The following is a 19,968-nucleotide window of genomic DNA, read 5'->3' on the forward strand; positions in this document are numbered from 1 at the left end:
GAAATAAAATCTATGCCGAGCAAGAGTGGAAATAGCACTGACTCTGTCATCTCCCAGTGCTCTGTGGCTAAAGGTGTAGTGCCCAGTAATACCAAGAAGGGTAGAAGAACAGAGTTCCTGGAAGTACCAGTACAGTAGATAGAGGAGTCAAAGGGAGACTTGCTTTATTCATCAAAGAGCAGAATATAAGGGCATGGGGGTCATGCTAGAACCGTTTGACCATCCAGGGTCCTGTGTATGTGAAAATTCAAAAACTGCAGAAGCTGTAAATATTAAATAAAAACACAGAAAATACTGGAAACACTCAGCAAGTCAAGCAGCGTCTGTAGAAAGGGAAACAAAGTTAACGTTTCAGACCCTTCAGCAAAACTGTAGAAGAAAGAAAACAAGTTAAAACATAGAACAGCACAGCACAGGAATAGGCCCAACATCGGCACAACATAATGGGCCGCAGGGCCTGTTCCTCTGCTGTACTGTTCTATGTTCTAACAGGCTCTTTGGACCACAATGTCGGTGCCGAACACAATGCTGAATTAAAATAAATTTCTTCTGCTTGTACATGAGAATATTCCCCCAGTCCCTATATATTCACGTGTCTATACATTCACCTCTTAAACACCACTTTCGTATCTACTTCCACCACCACCCCGGCAGCCTGTTTCAGTCACCCACCACTCTCTGTGTAAAAAAACTTGCCCCGCACATCTCCTTTCAACTTTCGCCCTCTCACCTTAAATGCATGTCCTCTAGTACTTGACATTTCTACCCTGGGAAAAAGATTCTGATTCTCTACCCTATCTGTGCCTTTCATAAACTTATAAACATCTATCAGGTCTCCCCTCAGCCTCTGAAGCTCCAGAGAAAACAACCTAAGTTTGTCCAGCTTCTCCTTATAGCTCATTCCCTCTAATCCAAGCAGCGTCCTGGCGAACCTCTTCTGAACTCTCCGAAGCCTCTGCATCCTTCCTGTAATGGAGCGACCAGAACTGCACACAATGCTCCAAGTGTGGCCTGACCAAAGTTCAATACAGCTGCAACATGACCTCCTGACTCTTGTACTCAATACCCCGACCAATGAAGGCAAGCATGCTGTACACCTTTACCACCCTATCTACTTAACGTGTCCATTTCCAGTGAGCTATGAACTTTGACCCAATCCCTCTGCAGAGCCGTGCTGTTACGGGTCCTGCCATTATCTGTATTCTTTCCCCTTCAAAGTGCAACATCTCACACTTTCTCGGACTAAGCTCAGATTTCCAGCTTTTGCCATTTCTCTGCCCATATCTGTAATGGATCTGTATCCTGCTGTATCCTTTGACAGCCCTCTACACTGTCCACAATCCACCAATCTTTGTGTCGTCTGGAAACTTACTAACCCACCCGTCTACATTTTCATCCAAATCATCACAAACAACAGAGGCCCCAGCACTGAACCCTGCAGAACACCAGCCAGAATAACACCCCTCCAGCACTGCCCTCTGTCTTCCACGGGCAAGCCAATTCTGAATCCAAACGACCAAGTCATCGTGGATCCGACACATCTTAACTTTGTGGATCAACCTACCACAAGGCGCCTTGTGAAACACCTTATCAAAATCCATGTAGACAACACCCACTGCCCTAACCTCATCAACCACCTTCATCACCTCCTCGAAAAACTCAGTCAAGTTTGTAACACATGACCTGCCCTGCACAAAGATATGCTGACTTCCCCTAATCAGGCCACATTTATCCAAATGCGTGTAAATCCTATCCCTAAGAGTCCATTCCAATAGCTTACCTACCACTGATGTGAGGCTCACCAGCCTATCATTTCCTGGATTATCCTTATTTCCCTTCTTGAACAAAGGAACAACATTGGCTACTCTTCAGTCCTCTAGCACCTCTCCTGTTGCTAGTGAGGATACAAAGATCTTTGTCAAGGCCCCAGCAATCTCCTCTCTCGCCTCGTTCAATAACCTGGGATATATCCCATCAGGCCCTGGGGACTTATCCACCTTGATGCCCTTCAAAAGACCCAGCATCACCTCCTTCCTGATCTCAACATGCCCTAGACATCAGCGTGCCCCACACTGCTCTCACTGTCCTCCATGTTCTTCTCCTTGGTGAATACCGACACAATGTACTCATTTAGTACCTCGCCCACATCCTCTGACTCCAAGCAGAAATTCCCTCCTTTATCCTTAAGTGGTCCTACCATCTCCCAAGTTATCCTCCAGTTTTTAATGCACGTATAAAATGCCTTGGGATTCTCTTCAATCCTACTTGCCAAGGACATTTAATGGCCCTTTTTGGCCTTCCTAACCTCCATGGTGAGCTCCAAGTTTCCACTACGCTGCCATCCTCGTCCTTCCTCCTTACCGGAACATGCCGGTCCTGAGCTCTGATCAGCTGGTCTTTAAACAAGTCCCACAAGTCAGATGTGGACATGTCCGATAACAGCTGCTCCCAACTAACTCCCCCAGTTCCTGACTAATGATGTCGTAATTTCCCCTCCCACAATTTCCCACAAGATCCTTATTCATAACCATCTTAAAACTTAAGGAGTTGTGATCACTGTTGCCAAAATGCTCTCCCACTGAAAGGCCAGTCACCTGGCCAGGCTCATTTCCCAAAACGAGGTCCCGTATGGTCCCTCCTCTCATTGAACTATCCATGTACTGTTTCAAGAGACCCTCTTGAATGCACTGAACAAATTCTGCCCCATCTCAGCCCCTTGCACGAAGGAAATTCCAGTCAATGTTGGGAAGTTACAGTCAGGAGGTGGGCAAGGGATAGGGTAGGACAGAGGGAATATTACAGGTAGGGTGAGGCCAGGGTTACCGTGGTGACAAGCTGGTGAAGTCATCTGGTTTTACGTAAATGAGGAAAGTTAAAGAGAAGAAAGGGAAAACAGAGGAACGTGTAAACACCGTGCTGTCTGTTCCTTGAGCATCTCAGGGGAAGCAGAGGTGGTAGAGGTAATGGATAAGATGGAAATTGTTAAGATGCCACTAAGAGGAAGGGATGCTCTGCCTGTGTCGAGTTGTCTGTGAGATCACACGTGTAATGCATCCTGGGTTAACAGGAGAGGCTGTGGTCCCAGCTGCCAAAGTGTCTGCTGTAACCTTCGTCCATCCTTGTGCAGAGAAGATGCCAGAGCCACAGAAATGAAAGGTTCTCAAAACATTGTACAAGAGATATTAGTGAGCTTGGAAGCCAAAATCTCAAGAACCCAGTGACCTACATCCTAGAGTTGAAGGGGGCTTTTTGGAAGGTGATTAATAAGGACATACACAAAATATTAGTTGCAAAACTAAGGTTTAAGGAATTGGCCAACTCATAGTTTCTCACAGAAACACAGGAGTAGGAGTGACCATTTGGCCTATTAGACTTTCTCCAGCATTCAATAATGATCATGGATGATTTCCAGCTTTCCCTCATATCCATTGACCCCTCGAGCCATAAGAACAATAAATACTCCTTGAATATTTGGCTTCAACTTCCTTCTTCTCCTCTCAAGGAGAAAACATTTCTCCTTGTCCCATTCTTAAATGGCTGACTCCTTATTCTTAGATCATAATCCCTGTCCTGGTCTTCCCAGCCATTGGGAATATCCTTCCTGTATCTAATCTGTCCAGTCCAGTTAGAATTGGGTAGCTGCTGTGAGATCCCCTCTCACTTTTCTAAATTGTAGAGAACATAAACCTAATTGACCCAACCTCCCTTCATATATCAGTCCCTCCGAGAAAGGAATCAGTATGGGGAACCTTCCCTGAACTCCACAGCAAGAACATCCTTCCTCAGATAAGGAGACTAAAACTGCACACAGTGCTCAAGGTGCGGTCTCGCTGAGGCCATGTACAGTTACAAAAGGACATCCTATCTGGATGCATCACGGCTTGGTACAGCAACTGCAACTGCAGAGTGTTGTGGATACAGCCCAGCACATCATGGACACCAGCCTCCCCTCCTTGGACTCTGTCTTTACCTCTTGTTGTCTTGGTGAAGCAGCCAGCATAATCAAAGACCCCACCCACTGGGTCATTCTCTCTTCTCTTCTATTCCATCAGGTAGAAGATACAGGAGCCTGAGGGCACGTACCACCAGACTTAAGGACAGCTTCTACCCCACTCTGATAAGACTATTGAATGGTTCCCTTATATGATGAGATGGACTCTGACCTCACGATCTACCTTGTTGTGACCTTGCACCTTATTGCACCGCACTTTCTCCGTAGCTGTGACACTTTACTCTGTACTGTTACTGTTTTTACCTGTACTACATCAATGCACTCTGTACTAACTCAATGTAACTGCACTGTGTAATGAATTGACCTGTATGATCGGTTTGCAAGACAAGCTTTTCACTGTACCTTGGTACAAGTGACAATAATAAACCAATACCAATATATCTCTTTTCCTGTAGTTGAATCCTCTTACCATGAAGGCCAGCACACAATTTACCTTCTTAATCACCTGCTGGATCTGCAAGCTGACTTTCATCGACTGGTGCACAAGGACACCCAGGTCTCATTGCCTTTCAGATAATGATCTGCCTTCCACAGTGGATAACCTTACATTTACCCACATTATACCACATCTGCCATGTATCTGCCTACTCCTTCAGTCTGTCCATATCAACCTGGATCCTCTGCTTCCTCAAGGCTGACTCTCCCACCCAGCTATGCACCTTCTGCAAATCTGGAGATATTACATTGAATTCCCTCATCATTAATTAATATGTATGGCTGCAGTCTCAGTCTGCAGTTCTGGTCACCGCACTGTGGGAAGGACGTGATTGCACTGGAGAAAGCATAAAGGACATTCACCTGGATGTTGCCTGGATTGAAGGACACGTTCTAGGTGACGTTAGACAGGCTGGGCTTGTTTCCCCTGAAGTGAAGAAGGCCGAGGGGAGACCTGACAGGAGAGACCTGAATTCGAGATACTGAGAGGCATAGACAGAAAGTCAGAATCAGTGTATCAAAAACAAGAGGGCGTTGGTTTAAGGAGAGATGAAAGAGTTATAAAGTGAATTTGAGGGGAAAGTTTTGTTTCACAGAGAATGCTTGATATCTGGATCTCACTGCCAGAGCAGGTGTTGGAAGCAGATACAATTCCTCAGTTTAAGAGACGTTTACACAGGCACTTAAATAGGCAAGGAGTGGGAGGATTCAACGGACCTCGTGCGGGCACATGCAATTAGTGTAGATGGGCAAAACGGGTGGCACGGATGTGGTGGGCCAAAGGGCCTGTTTCTGTGCTGTGGCTCTGTGAGACTGAACACTGAGCTACCCCACTCATCACTGCCTGATGTTTACTCTTTGCTTCAGCCAACAGTTCTTGATCCATTCCTGTACCTTACAACCAATATATTGCACACTAATCTCTTGTGTGGGAACTTCTTGAAAGCTTTATTTGAAGTCCATGTGCACCACATCCGCTGGTTCTCCTTCATTTATTCTGCCAGCTACATCCTCAAGAAATTCCAGTCAACCTGTTGAGCATTGTACATGCTCACTGACTTTGTCCTATCTGATCACTTCTCCTAGTGCTCTGCTATTGCAGATTTTCTAGTAGACTCCAGCACTGCCCCAGCACCAACGTCTGGCTGACCCACCTACAGTTCCCTGCATTCTCTGTAATTTTGTTCTAAATATTGGGGTTACATTATTTACCCTCCAATCCTTGGAACTGTTCCAGAGACCACCAGTGGGTCCAATATAACCACACCCAGCACCTGGGAGAACTCTGGGATACAGACTGTCAGAGTTTGGAGATTTACTGGATGTTAATCGCTAATACCACGTCCCATTTCATTCAGTTCCTCTCTCACTACACCCTGCATTCCCCAACATCTCTGGGAGCTTACTTGTTTCCTTTGTGAAGACAGAACCAAAGTCTGTGTTTAATTGTTCCCCATTATCAGTTCCCCGTTTCTGACTGTAAGGGACCAAGATTTGTTTTCACAAATCTTTTTCTCTTTACATATCTATCGAATCTTTTACAGTCATCTTTTATGGTCCCTACAAGCTCACGTTCATAATCCGTCTGCTCCCCCACCCCTCCTGGACAATGTTCCCACCTCAAGGACCATTGATTTTTGTTAACTTACAATTTGAAAATGGATGTGCAGAGTAAAATGTGAATTTGGCAGATGCTGCCACATTTGGGTTGTGTGTCTAGGCTGTCAGAATGGGCAGACTCATGGCAAAAAAAGGCTGAAGTGATACATCTGGCAGTTAAAATGAAGAGAGACTTTCTGTGTAAATGGCGCTGTAGTGACTGGTGTCTGCAGTGGGTTCTCTCAAGGGATTCTGGTATCTGACCTTCGGATCCATGTGTTTTGCACCTGTTGTATCAGATTGCACATTGAGTGACACCAGTTATTATTAATTCAGTGGAGGCAGTGTTGTGTTCAATAGTTTCTGTGCTAATTTGCTCTCCAGTCCTATTGTAGACTCGGTGAGCATGGTTTTAATGAATGTAATGATGATGGGAAGAAATTTAAACCCACTCATGTCAGCAGCTGCACACCTAACTCACAAGTGGAGTTCAATTCCCGTTACCATAACGTCAAAAACTCCCCTCACGAGTTCTCCAGCCCAGGTGTCCACAGACACATGACCTCCTGCTACTCTGAGCTTCCTAAGGCAGCAGTGCTGTGTCTGTAGTAATGGGACAACAAAGGCTTCTATGTATATAACACCCCAAAACACGGGTCAAAGAAGTCATTCTGAGCACGAATCACTCTTGTAGTTCAGCAATGCAGTAACTGAGGGGTAACAGAGAGCGGTGTGGTAACTGAGGGGTAATGGGCAGTGGTGGGGTAACTGAGGGGTGATGGGGAGCAGTGGGGTAACTGAGGGGTAACTGGGAACAGAGGGGAAAGAGAGGGGTAACTGGGAGCGGTGGGGTAACTGAGGGGTAACTGGGAGCAGTGCAGTAACTGAGGGGTAACTGGGAACGGTGGGGTAACTGAGGGGTAACTGGGAGCAGTGCAGTAACTGAGGGGTAACTGGGAGTGGTGGGGTAACTGAGGGGTAATTGGGAGCAGTGCAGTAACTGAGGGGTAACTGGGAGCGGTGGGGTAACTGAGGGGTAATTGGGAGCAGTGCAGTAACTGAGGGGTAACTGGGAGCGGTGGGGTAACTGAGGGGTAATTGGGAGCAGTGCAGTAACTGAGGGGTAACTGGGAGCGGTGGGGTAACTGAGGGGTAATTGGGAGCAGTGCAGTAACTGAGGGGCAACTGGGAGCGGTGGGGTAACTGAGGGGTAATTGGGAGCAGTGCAGTAACTGAGGGGTAACTGGGAGCGATGGTGTAAGTGAGGGGTATTGGTATTGGTATCAGTTTATTATTGTCACTTGTATCGAGGTACAGTGAAAAACTTGTCTTGCACACTGTTCATACTGATCAATTCATTACACAGTGCTTTGAGGTAGTACAGGGTAAAAACAATAACAGAGTAGAGAGTAAAGTGTCACAGCTACAGGGAAGTGCGGTGCAGGTAGATAATAAGGTGCAAGGTCAAACAAAGAAGATTGTGAGGTCAAGAGTCCATCTCATTGTATAAAGGAACGATAGTCTTGTAAATTCAACATGCTTCAATAGACCGTTCAATAGGATTATCACAGTGGAATAGAAGCCGTCCTTGTGCCTAGTGGTACGTGCCCTCAGGCTCCTGTATCTTCTGCCTGATGGGAGAGGAGAGAAGAGAGAATGACCTGGGTGGGTGGGGTCTTTGATTATGCTGGCTGCTTCACCAAGGCAGCGAGAGGTATAGGCAGAGTCCATGGAGGGGAGGCTGGTTTCTGTGATGTACTGGGCTGTGTCCAGAACACTGCAGTTTCTTGCGGTCCTGGGCAGAGCAGTTGCCGTACCAAGCCGTGATGCATCCAGATAGGATGCTTTCTATGGTGCATCGATAAAAGTTGGTGACTGTCAAAGGGGACAAACCGAATTTCTTTAGCCTCCTGGTGAGCTTTCTTGGCCGTGGCATCTATATGGTTGGACCAGGACAGGCTGTTGGTGACGTTCACTCCTAGGAACTTGAAGCTCTCAACCCCCTCGACCTCAGCACCGTTGATGTAGACAGGTGCATGTACACCACCCCCTTTCCTGAAGTCAATGACCAGCTCTTTTGTTCTGCTGGCATTGAGGGAAAGGTTGTTGCCATGACACCATGTCACTAAGCTCTCTATCTCCTTCCTGGGGAGCAGTGTGGTAACTGAGAGGGGTAACAGGGAGTTGAGGGGTAACTGAGGGGTAATGGGGAGTGGTGGGTTAACTGAGAGGTAACTGGGAGAGGTGGGGTAACTGAGGGGTAACTGGGAGCACTGGGGTAACTGAGAACAAGAAATTGTCTGGGTGAGAACAGCAGAACTAGTTTCCTGTTCTCTCTTATCAGTTTTATGTGTTTTTGATGCCGTTCACACAATGCTGTGGAAGTGTGGTCACGTTACCATAGTGAGTGGTTTTATTTACTGACTTATGGACACCTGTGAAGATGGAACCTGTTCATTGGAGACAGGAGAGACCACAGATACTGGAATCTAGAGCAACACACAATCTGCTGGAGGAACCCAGCGGTCAGGCAGCATCTGTGGGGGGAAGGAACCGGTGACGCTTCGTGTCATGGCCATACATGAGGACCAAGAGGAGAGAGGGGAGGTGGCCTGTACAAAGAGGGGAGGTTGAGTGGTGAGAAAGGATTGCGAGGTGACTGGTGAACTGAGGAGGGTGAAAGGTGACGGGCAGGTGGTGCTGGTAGGGGAGGGGGGCGGGGGTGGAGTTGGGAGACAGTGGCAGGTGAATGATAGATGGAGGCAGAGAGAGAGAGAGAGAGAGAGAGAAAAGGGGAAACACATGGTGTGAGGTGGGGAGAGGAGGGTGGAGGTGGAGACAGCTGGACAAGGGAGATGAGCAGGAACACAAAGGGCTCGAGTGCTGGACGCTGAGGGGTAAAGGAGGAGAGGACGGGAACCATTCGGGGAGAGGTGAAGGGCGGATGGAACCGGAACCAGATCGGGTGGGGTGGGGGAATGCTGTGTGGGGGGAGCCTGTAGATGAACTGTGTGTGTGAAGTGGGTGGATGGAACCAGGAGAGGGAGGGACATGAAGGTGACTGAAGGGGGGATCTCGGGGGGGGGGGGGCTGGAGGGGGCCAGGGTGGGCCGGGGGGGCCGTGGGAGGTTGGGGGGGCTGGGGGGAATGTGGACAAAAATGGCAGGACCAGAGGAGGGTCAGAAGGAGATGGGGGGAGGGGGGAATTAAGGGTGATACCTAAAACCGGAAAACTCGATGTTCATGCCATTGGGCTGTAGAATCCCAGGCGGAATGAGGTGTTGTACTTGTAGTCTCCCCTGGCAGTGGGGAAGGCTGAGGATGGGCAGGTCTATAGAACCATAGAACAGTGCAGTACAATACAGGCCCTTCGGCCCACCATGTTGTGCCGATCTTTAAACCTCGCCTAAGACTACCTAACCCCTTCGTCCCACGTATCCCTCTATTTTAAATTCCTCCATATGCTTATCTAACAATCTCTTGAACTTGACCAACGTATCAGCCTCCACCACCAGGCAGCGTATTTTATGCACCAACCATTCTCTGGGTGAAAAACCTTCTGACATCTCCCTTGAACTTCCCACCTTTAAAGCCATGCCCTCTTGTATTAAGCATTGGTGCCCCGGGAAAGAGGCGCTGGCTGTCCACTCTATCTATTCCTCTTAATATTGTTATTACCTCTATCATGTCTCCCCTCATCCTCCTTCTCTCCAATGAGTAAAGCCCTAGCTCCTTTAGTCTCTCCTCATAATCCATACTCTCTAATCCAGGCAGCATCCTGGTAAATCTCCTCTGCACCCTCTCCAACGCCTCCACATCCTTCCTATAATGAGGCAACCAGAACTGGACACAGTACTCTAAGTGTGGTCTAACCAGAGTTTTGTAAAGCTGCATCATTACCTCGCGGCTCGTAAACTCGATCCCACGACTTATGAAAGCTAACATCCCATAAGCTTTCTTAACTACCCTATCCACCTGCGAGGTAACTTTCAGTGATCTGTGGATATGAACCCCCAGATCCCTCTGCTCATCCACACTGCCCAGAATCCTGCCATTAACCTTGTACTCCACCTTGGAGTTTGTCTTTCCAAAGTGTACCATCTTACACTTCTCCGGATTGAACTCCATTCTGCCACTTCTCAGCCCAGCTCTGCATCCTATCAATATCCCTCTGTAAGCTTCGACAGTCCTCCACACTATCCACAACCCCACCAATCTTTGTGTCGTCTGCAAACTTGCTAACCCACCCTTCCACCCCCTCATCCAAGTCATCAAATAAATATCACGAAAAGTAGAGGTCCCAGAACCGATCCTTGTGGGACACCACTAGTCACAGGCCTCCAATCTGAATGCACTCCCTCCACCACAGCCCTCTGCTTTCTACAGGCAAGCCAATTCTGAATCCACACTGCCAAGCCTCCCTGGATCTCTTGGACTCTGACCTTCTGAAGAAGCCTACCATGTGGAACCTTGTCAAACGCCTTACTGAAATCCATGTAGACCACATCCACTACACTACCCTCATCAATCTTCCTGGTCACCTCCTCAAAGAACCCTATCAGGCTTGTGAGACATGATCTTCCCTTCACAAAGCCATGCTGGCTGTCCCTAATCAGTCCATGATTCTCTAAATGCTCATAGATCCTATCTCTTAGAATCCTTTCCAACGGCTTGCCCACCACAGACGTAAGGCTCACGGGTCTGTAATTCCCTGGACTATCCCTACTACCTTTTTTGAATAAGGGGACAACATTCACCACCCTCCAATCCTCCAGTACCATTCCCGTGGACAACGAGGACTCAAAGATCCTAGCCAATGGTTCAGCAATCTCCTCCCTTGCCTCGCAGAGCAGCCTGGGGAATATTCCGTCAGGCCCCGGGGACTTATCTGTCCTAATATTTTCTAACAGCTCCAACACATCCCCTCTCTTGATATCTACATGCTCTAGAACATTAACCTTACCAACACTGTCCTCAGCGTCATTAAGGCCCCTCTCTTTGGTGAATACTGAAGTATTCATTGAGAACCTCACCCACTTCCACAGCTTCCAGGCACATCTTTCCACCTTTGTCTCTAATCAATCCTATCTTTACTCTCGTCATCCTTCTGCTCTTCACATACGTGAAAAAAACCTTGGGATTCTCCTTAACCCTATTCGCCAAAGCCTTTTCATGTCCCCTTCTTGCTCTCCTCATCCCCTTCTTAACTTCCTTCCTTGCTACTCTATATTCCTCCTGATCCCTATCTGATCCTTGCTGCTTACACCTTACGTATGCCGCCTTCTTCCTAACTAGTTGTTCCACCTCTCTTATCACCCATGGTTCCTTCATCCTGCCATTCCTTCTCTGCCTCACTGGGACAAATTTATCCCTGACATCATGCAAGAGATCCCTGAACATCGACCACATCTCCATAGTATATTTCCGTTCAAAAATGTCAGCCCAATTTACACTCTCAAGTTCTAGCCTTATAGCCTCATAATTTGCCCTTCCCCAGTTAAATATCTTTGCTCTTATCCTTGTCCATGACAATTCTAAAGGTTATGGAGCAGTGGTCCCTGTCCTCCAAATGCTCACCCACCGAGAGATCTGTCACCTGACCCGGTTCATTACCTAAAACCAGATCTAATATGGCATTCCCTCCAGTCGGCCTGTCAACATATTGTAACAGGAATCCATCCTGGACACACTTAACAAACTCTGCCCTGTCTAAACCTTTGGCACTAAGCTGGTGCCAATCAATATTTAGGAAGTTGAAGTCTCCCATGATAACAACCCTGTTAGTCTTGCATCTTTCCAAAATCTGCCTCCCAATCTGCTCCTCAGTATCCCTGCTGCTACCGGGGGGCCTATAGAATACTCTCAGTAGAGTAACTGCTCCTTTCTTGTTCCTAACTTCCACCCATATTGACCCTAGGGAGGATCCTTCTACATTATCCACCTTTTCTGCAGCTGTAATAGTATCCCTGACTATTAACTCACTTTTCAGGTTGGGGTGGGAATGGGGAGGGGAGCTGAAATGGTCTGTAACTGGGAGCTCGGGGTAGCCATGGCGGACTGAGCGCGGGTGCTCTGTGTAACGGTCGCCCAGTCTGTGCTTGGTCTCACCGATGCAGAGGCCACACCGGGAGTACCGAATGCAGTGGACGAGGTTGGAGGAGGTGCACATGAACCTTGGCCTCACCTGGAAGGGCTGGTAAGGTTTCTGGATGGTGGTGAGGGAGGAGGTGTAGGGACAAGTGTTACACCCACCATGAGGGCAGGGAGGGATGAGTCCCTTCACCCCTCTTCCTCTCCTGGTTCCATCCACCCGTTTCACACAAGGTTCCTCCCCCCACCGCCCCCCCATCCGGTCCCATCCGCCCTTCACCTGCCCCCCTTATGGTTCCCATTCCCTCCTCCTTTACCCCTCAGCGTCCAGCACTGGAGCCCTCTGTGTTCCTGCTCATCTCCCTCCAGCAGCTTCTCCAACCTCCACCCTCGCCTCCCCTCAACCCGCTCCCTCTGCCTCCATATACTTTTCCCTCTCTCTCTCTGTCTTCATCCATCTGTCATTCACCTGCTACCGTCTCCCAACTCCACCCCCACCCCCCTCCCCTACCGGCACCACCTACCCGTCATCTTCCACCCTCCTCAGTCCACCAATCGCCCCGGAATCCTTTCTCACCCTCCCCTTCTCTTTACACTGGCCGTCTCCCCTCTCCACTCTCAGTCCTGATGAAGGGTTTCAACACGAAACGTCGACAATTCCTTTCCCCCACAGGTGCTGCTCGACCCATTGATTTCTTCCAGCATGTTGCTTGTTGAAACCTATTCATTACCCAGCCCATAACACGAGGAGAGCTCTCTCCGTGGATAACAGGAAGCAGCACAGTAGCTGGGCAGCACAGGAGGACACCGTGTCCGGGGTAACGGGGAGACACCGTGTCCGGGGTAACGGGGAGACACCATGTCTGAGGGTAATGGGGAGATACCATGTCGGGTTGTAACGGGGAGACACCATGTCCGAGGGTAACGTGGAGACACCATGTCCGAGGGTAACGGGCAGACACCGTGTCCGAGGGTAACGGGGAGACACCGTGTCCGAGGGTAACGTGGAGACACAATGTCTGAGAGGGAGGGTTAACTGGAAGAAATGTAAAATGTCGAGGGATAGCAGGGTCTTACCCTGGAAGGTTTCATTTGAAGTGGGTGGGAAGCACCCTGTCTCTCTGCACTTTATTGGATAATCAAATAACCTGATGAACTGAACTTACTGTCAGCTGATTAAGAACATCTGTGGCTGAGGGTACAAGGTGAGGTAGATACTGGGGTGCAGAAAGTAACATTTGGAGGACTTGGGTAACGGGTATGAAATTCTTGCAGCCGTACAGATGAACAAACTGACCACAGCTCAGGAGTCATTCATGGTGGCAGCACAAAAAACAGAAACAGGAAGTCACAGGATCCTCTCTCCAAGGATGCTGCCTGACCTGCTGTACATTTCCAGCATTTTCTGTGCTTTTAATCAGAAGATGGCATATGTAAGGGGACAGATACTGTATTGTCTGCCCAGTTCTGGAATTAAGGACCTCTTTATGGGGACTGGGGAGGAACTTGGAGCTGAAGTATCCAGTACTCACGAGGATGCAGCAACATAGATGGAACATAGAAGGAGATTCTGCTGAAGGAGTCCAAATTACAAAGCAAAACCACTTGTGGTCCTTCACACTCAATAACTGAGTTGCTTTCACTTCAGTTCCCAAGGGTCTGAGGTGAGTGATGAGGCCACTGTCGGAGCTGTCACAAGTGGGATTAGGAGGTGGTTGTTGGCCAGGTCAGTGGACAGTTTGTGAGGTGGGACACTCCTTCCACTGCCTATGCTGGACTCTGTGTGCTCAGGTTCTCAGTGCCAACCTGAATGTCCCTTCTCCAGTTGGAGCGGGGGGGTGGGGGTGGTGCCAAGGATTGGGGCCAAGGGCCAGAAACACATCATCAATAACTGTGGTTGTTGCAGTTTGTTCAAGTAAACCTTGAGAACATTCTTGAGTCCTTCCTCTGACCAACTGGTAATTCCTTCCCGTGACGGAGCTCGGAATAGTGTGTCTGCTGTGGGAGTCTGGTGTCAGGCATATAAATGACCTAGCCTGCTCAACAGAACCAATGCAGCCTAATTAATTGATGAGGTTGTGGATTTGTCACAAGATGCTCACAGCTAATAAAGGGAATTTTGTCTGGAATACAACCTGATTCACATGCAAATTGGGTCAATAAGGTGGGGAACAGAATGTGTGGCTCAAAACTTTATTAGAAGAAATGTGTTTCAATTCACAAGAAAGAGTCATAGAGACATGTCCCTGCTGACCATTAAATGAATCATCTCTACTACTCCCACTTAGCACCATTTGATCCACAGCCTTCGGTGTGCTGGCAATTCAAGTTCTAGTCTAGCTACTTCTTAAATGCTGTGAGATTCTCTGCCTCCACCACCCCTCAGTGCCTTCCAGATTCCAACCACCCTCAGGGTGAAAAGTTCTTCCTCAGATCCCCTCTGAACCTCTTACCCTTCACCCTCAACCTATCCTCTTTAGTTTTAGACACCTCCAATAGGGACAATTTTCCTACTACCTACCCTTGTAATGTTATACACCTCCATCAGACTCCCCCTCCAGGGAGAACAGACCCAGCCTCTTCTGACTCTCCTCATAACTGAAACATTCCTAACTTTTAAACCCAGCAATGATGAGGGAACATTGTCGACTCTGTATTTAAGTGAATGGTCCTGCTGAGTGTGTGGTCAGTGGTAATCCCGGGGTGCTGATACTGGAGGCTTGGCAACAGTATTGCAGTCGAGTATTAAAGGTACAACAAGGCTCTCTCTTGTTGGAGCTGGTTATTGCCTGGACCCTCTGTGGAACAAATCACTGGCCACATCTGCCCAAGGATGGATGTTTTGCAGATGTTGCTGCATACAGGTCGGATGGCTTCACTGGCTGGGGAGTTGTGAACGCCTAATCATCAGTAAACGTCCCCATTTCTCACAATGGAAGAAAGATCACTGATGAAGCAGTTGAAGGAGGTTTTATCAAGAATACTGCCCGGGGGAAATCTTGCAGTGATGAGCTGAGATAGGATAATGTGAGGGATGACTTCAACTAATGAAGTATTTTACTCTTGGTGCCCAATGATTGTAGTCCTATCAGGGCTCCACGATGCTCTACTTGGTCAACTGTTGCCGTAATATTAAACAACCACTTTCATCTCAGCTCTGGGACTCAAGTCTTTGTTCCGTGCATGGAAAACGATGAGATTAGATCCGTAGGTGTCCTTCAGAAACACAAGCAGGTGAGCAAGTCACAAGTGATGATTGTGGTTGTTGGCGATCAATCATCTGTGCCCCAGGAGAACGATGCCACTGATTCCTCAAGGCTGTGTCCAAGGCTCCATTTTTAGCTGCTTCATCTATGGCCCTCCGTCCATCATTGGATCAGAAGCAGGGATGCTGCTGATAATTGTACAATGTTCCGTTCCATTCACAACTACTCTGCAAGTACAAATTCAGCAGGCACAATGTTTAAAAAACACTTGGGACAGTTACATGGATAGGCGAGGTTTAGAGGGAAATGGACCAAATGCAGGCAAATAGGATTAGCTTCGACAGGCACTTTGGTTGGCATGGACAAGTTGGGCTGAAGGGTCTGTTTCCCTGCTGTATAACTCTATGAATCTATAAAATGAAGTGGCTCATGCCTGCTTGCAGCAAGACACAGACAACATTTAGACATGTGCTGATAATTGGCAAGAAACATCTGTGCCACAGAAGTGCCAGGCACTGACAAACTCCAAGTTGATAGGATCTAAGTATCTACCTTTCATTGAAAAAAATCTCAGCTGGAAGTGTAAATCCAGCATCTACCACAGCAGCTCAGACTGGGTATCCCGTGGCAAAGGGGATCCCAAAGCCTTTCTATCAACTACAAGGGACAAGTGATGGAATATTCCCCATTTGCCTGGTTGCCTGTAACTCCAATATCCACTTGACATGATTCCAGACTAAGAGGCAGACAACTGCAACAGTATTTGCTAAACCTGTGACCTTTACCACGATGAAGAATTAGGGCAGCATATTTGCAGGAACACTATTGCTTGCGTATTCCCATCCAAGTTGCACATCATCCTGACTTGGAAATCATCTTGAAAACTGGATTTAGATTCAGTGCCTGAAGGAAAACTGAATGTCCTGCTGTGGAGAAAGAGTGAAGCAGCCAGGTTAATTGGTTAGCTTTTCAAAGTGCCAACAGAAATACAAAGGCCTTGTGGTTTCTTTCTGTGTGTTTATTTTCAAACTACATGCCAGCACTCAACAAACAAGTATCACATTTATCTGCAACAACAAAAAGCACTTTTGTTCAAATCTGCAAAATAAAATATAAAATTCCAAAGAAACACAGCCCACTGTACCTGGTAACTCTCAAATAGACCATTTCTTCTGTGTACTGGAAGAGTAAAATCTCCAGTTGAACAGCACGTTGTATATCAGCCCAAAACTGCCAGGTCTGCACAGTCCCATAAATTACAAAACAAAGGCAGGGTATTCTGCTCAACTACTCCACCACTTGTTAATTCCAATTACACTCACCCATGAACTCCTCGATCATTTTTCCTTCATCCACCCAACCAATCTAATCAGGAATGTTGGCACAGTTTCTGTTTCAACTGGGAATGAATTTCATAGTAAAGAAGTTTCTCCTGCTGTCTGTACCATTGCATCTTCATTCCAATCTTCTCAAAAATAGGAAAGGTGCAATCACTCACAGATCCCCCAGTAGCCACCAGGACATTGAGGAACAGATATGCAGGCAGATTAGGGAAAGGTGTAAAACCAACAGGGTTGTTGTCACGGGTGACTTCAACTTCCCCAATATAGTCTGGGACCTCCTCAGTGCAAGAGGTTTAGATGGGGCAGAATTTGTTAGGTGTCTCCAGGAGGATAAATTACAAAACAAAGGCAGGGTATTCAGCTCAACTGCTGAGAATTGAGAAGGAGTCAGTGCCCAGAAAATGGAACTTGTTGCAAGGACCCACAATAACTGCTTGCCCTTTCCAACACTTTCTACCATCCAGTATTAGATGTCACTGCAATCAATCTGGAGACTGTGAGGAGATGATGAGAGGTGGGGTCAGTGCATATGTGGGAGAAGGGGTATCTTTGGATGATATTGCCAAGGAGCAGTACTTTGCAATAATGGGGGCAAGCATAAGTCTTTGATAACTTTGTAGGCAACAGGAACAAAAAGCATTGCAGATAATTCTCTAAATATGATTGTTTAGGTCAGAATGAATATTCCATCCAGATGAAACATAATCAAGAGGGTTGGACAAGGACAGTAGGATCAATTGCATTGAAAGATAAATCAAGGAGGATTCCTTATTTGATATGCAGTCTCATCATCTTAACTTTATCATGGAATACCTCATCAACATTAGCTTTCTCCACAGCCTTGCAAGACTGCTGTGCTGCTTATAGTAACCTTGGGCTAAAAACCTCACTGTTCCACATTGGAAACTGCCATTGAAAGTACAATTATTGCTATATTTTTTATTGCCGCAAAAATTTCTGACTGGCACTAAATTTGCATTGCCAATTTTTAATCTATTCCCTGACTTTACCTAATTTATAACTTCCTTTGGCCTTCCAAAGAATTAAGTAGACCCAGTATAATCTGCAAATTTCAAAGGCACACCCAAACTCCAACAGCAAATAAATCTGCACAGTGAAGCAGCCTTGGTCCTCAGAGCTGAGGGACGACATTAACCAGGGCCCCAAAGTACACTTGCTCCAAATCTGTATTATTTTCTTCTAATCCCAGTTCCTACAAACCACTAGGCACCTCTACCCCCACAACTGACACATCCACTATGTCTATTGCCTATGCTCACCTGCCACCACCACCCCCCCAACCCGATCCACCCCTACCTATTGTGCAAGATACTCAGAAAATATTACAGGTCCTTGAAAGCTGTCAAAAGCCACGGAGGGCCAACGTAGATGCCTTTGAGCACAACTGCAGCACACCCAGGTTAGTTAAATACAGATGAAGACCTTAAAGCTGCTCGTTTCAGCAAGCCCCAGCTCCAGCAGGGGTCAGTGCTCAACAGCAGCACGGATACTTTGGCTCTCAGCCTGTACACCCTTGAACCGTGATTGTGGCTCAGAGCACACACTTTGGTTACTTTCCTTTATACTTAACACATATGGGAGAAGTAGCAAAAGAAAATTGCAGATTCTAGTGAAAGCAGACTGCCAGTAGTGATAACTATACACGTTTCACTGCCAGATCTGACTCAGGATTTATTATTTGTCCGTTCCAGTTTTCCTCTTGTTGTTAAGAGTGTGCAATATTAACCCAGGTGTACATTTTTCGTCTGTGAACCAAGATAATGACAATAACCCAATTCTGTTGCTAGAGGGGACCCCAGTACTGAGTGCCTAGTCAGGAGTTCGTACAGGATACACAGCAAGCTTTTGGTTTCTAACATACAATCTTGTCTTAACATCAATACACCTGGGCTTTCCTGCAGAGAATTTAGGAACTGGAACCCTGGCTGATGTATGCCTCCCTCAACAGAGATTAATTATAGTGGATGAACTTCTATGATCGAGTTCTTCTGCTGGCTCAGTACCACAATGAGAGTTACTAACATCCAACAGAGGAGCAAGGTTGATATTCCCTTAGACAGCATACTTCTACAGTACTTTCGTCCAAACTTGCCAAGTTATCGGAGGAAATAAGTAAATAAAGCAGTGATAGGGTGCCTTCTCCTGGGCTAATACCAGGCAGGGATATGAGAGAGCCAGGCTGTGACCTACAGTGTCAGAACTATATCCTATAACAGGGAAAGAGACAGAAAAATTCCATGATAAAGACTAAGATGTAGACATTCTGTAAAGGAAAAAGTAATGCACACTTTATCATGGAAACTTTGATGTACACATTCTGTAATGGAGAACAAGATATGTTTTGTCAGAGACTAGGATGTCTACAATGGAGTAGGAGAAATCCATGTAACATAATGTAGTCTTATGCTGAAATTCCATATATGTCTTAAACACCCACTGCCAAATGCACACTGCATTCTGAGTGATCTTCTACTGCCACACCAGGGCCATACTCCAGTTTGTTCAGGGAGGATGTGCAGAAAACTCATAATGGCTTCTTCCTCAGCCCAAATACTGCAACCACGAGGACAATTTCAATACATGCTGGGAGAGCACTGAAAAATAAGCAGAGATACCATGTAATATCAGAATAAGTCATCTCCACAGTTGAAAATGGACAGCATGGGTAAAGTGTTAGCGGAGTAGATGATGCAATAATATACCATGTGCTATGTATCTGTTGCCAGAAAAATCCCCTACACAGTGTGCCTAGATGGAAGTTAGTACAGGATGCATAGCAAGTATTGGTTTCTAATATATACACATATCAATTTTAGAGCAGTACAGAACTGAAGAAGGACATATAGCCCAGTGAGTCTGTGCCAGCTCTTTTGGAGGAAGTTCTATTCCCTTCTCTTGCCCTATATCCAATTTTTTTCCAAATATTTATTTAAATCATCTTTGTGATTTTTATAAACGACCTGGATGAGGAAGTGGAGGGATGGGTTAGTAAGTTTGCTGATGACACAAAGGTTGGAGGTATTGTGGATAGTATGGAGGGCTGTCAGAGGTTACAGCGGGACATAGATAGGATGCAAAACTGGGCTGAGAAGTGGCAGATGCAGTTCAACCCAGATAAGTATGAAGTGGTTCATTTTGGTAGGTCAAATATGATGGCAAAGTATAGATGGCAGAGTAGGACACTTGGCAGTGTGGAGGATCAGAGGGATCTTGGGGTCCGAGTCCATAGGATGCTCAAAGCAGCTGCACAGGTTGACTCTGT

The 19,968-nt window shown here is 46.9% G+C and overlaps 1 protein-coding gene across 8 annotated transcripts in view; it reads right to left on the reverse strand.

The window, feature by feature from the left end:
- Positions 1 to 16,355: 16,355 nt before the first annotated feature.
- Positions 16,356 to 19,968, reverse strand: part of tmem107l (transmembrane protein 107 like) — a 56,738-nt gene continuing 53,125 nt past the window's right edge. For all 8 annotated transcript variants that reach the window (XM_052040122.1, XM_052040121.1, XM_052040126.1 and 5 more), the window contains one exon: positions 16,356 to 19,300. In XM_052040122.1, coding sequence (XP_051896082.1) covers positions 19,231 to 19,300 — 70 coding nt within the window. In that variant the 3' untranslated portion in view covers positions 16,356 to 19,230. The remainder of the gene's footprint in view (positions 19,301 to 19,968) is intronic.

Source organism: Pristis pectinata, chromosome 27 (genome assembly GCF_009764475.1).
Source record: "Pristis pectinata isolate sPriPec2 chromosome 27, sPriPec2.1.pri, whole genome shotgun sequence".
NCBI classification, from domain to species: domain Eukaryota; kingdom Metazoa; phylum Chordata; class Chondrichthyes; order Rhinopristiformes; family Pristidae; genus Pristis; species Pristis pectinata.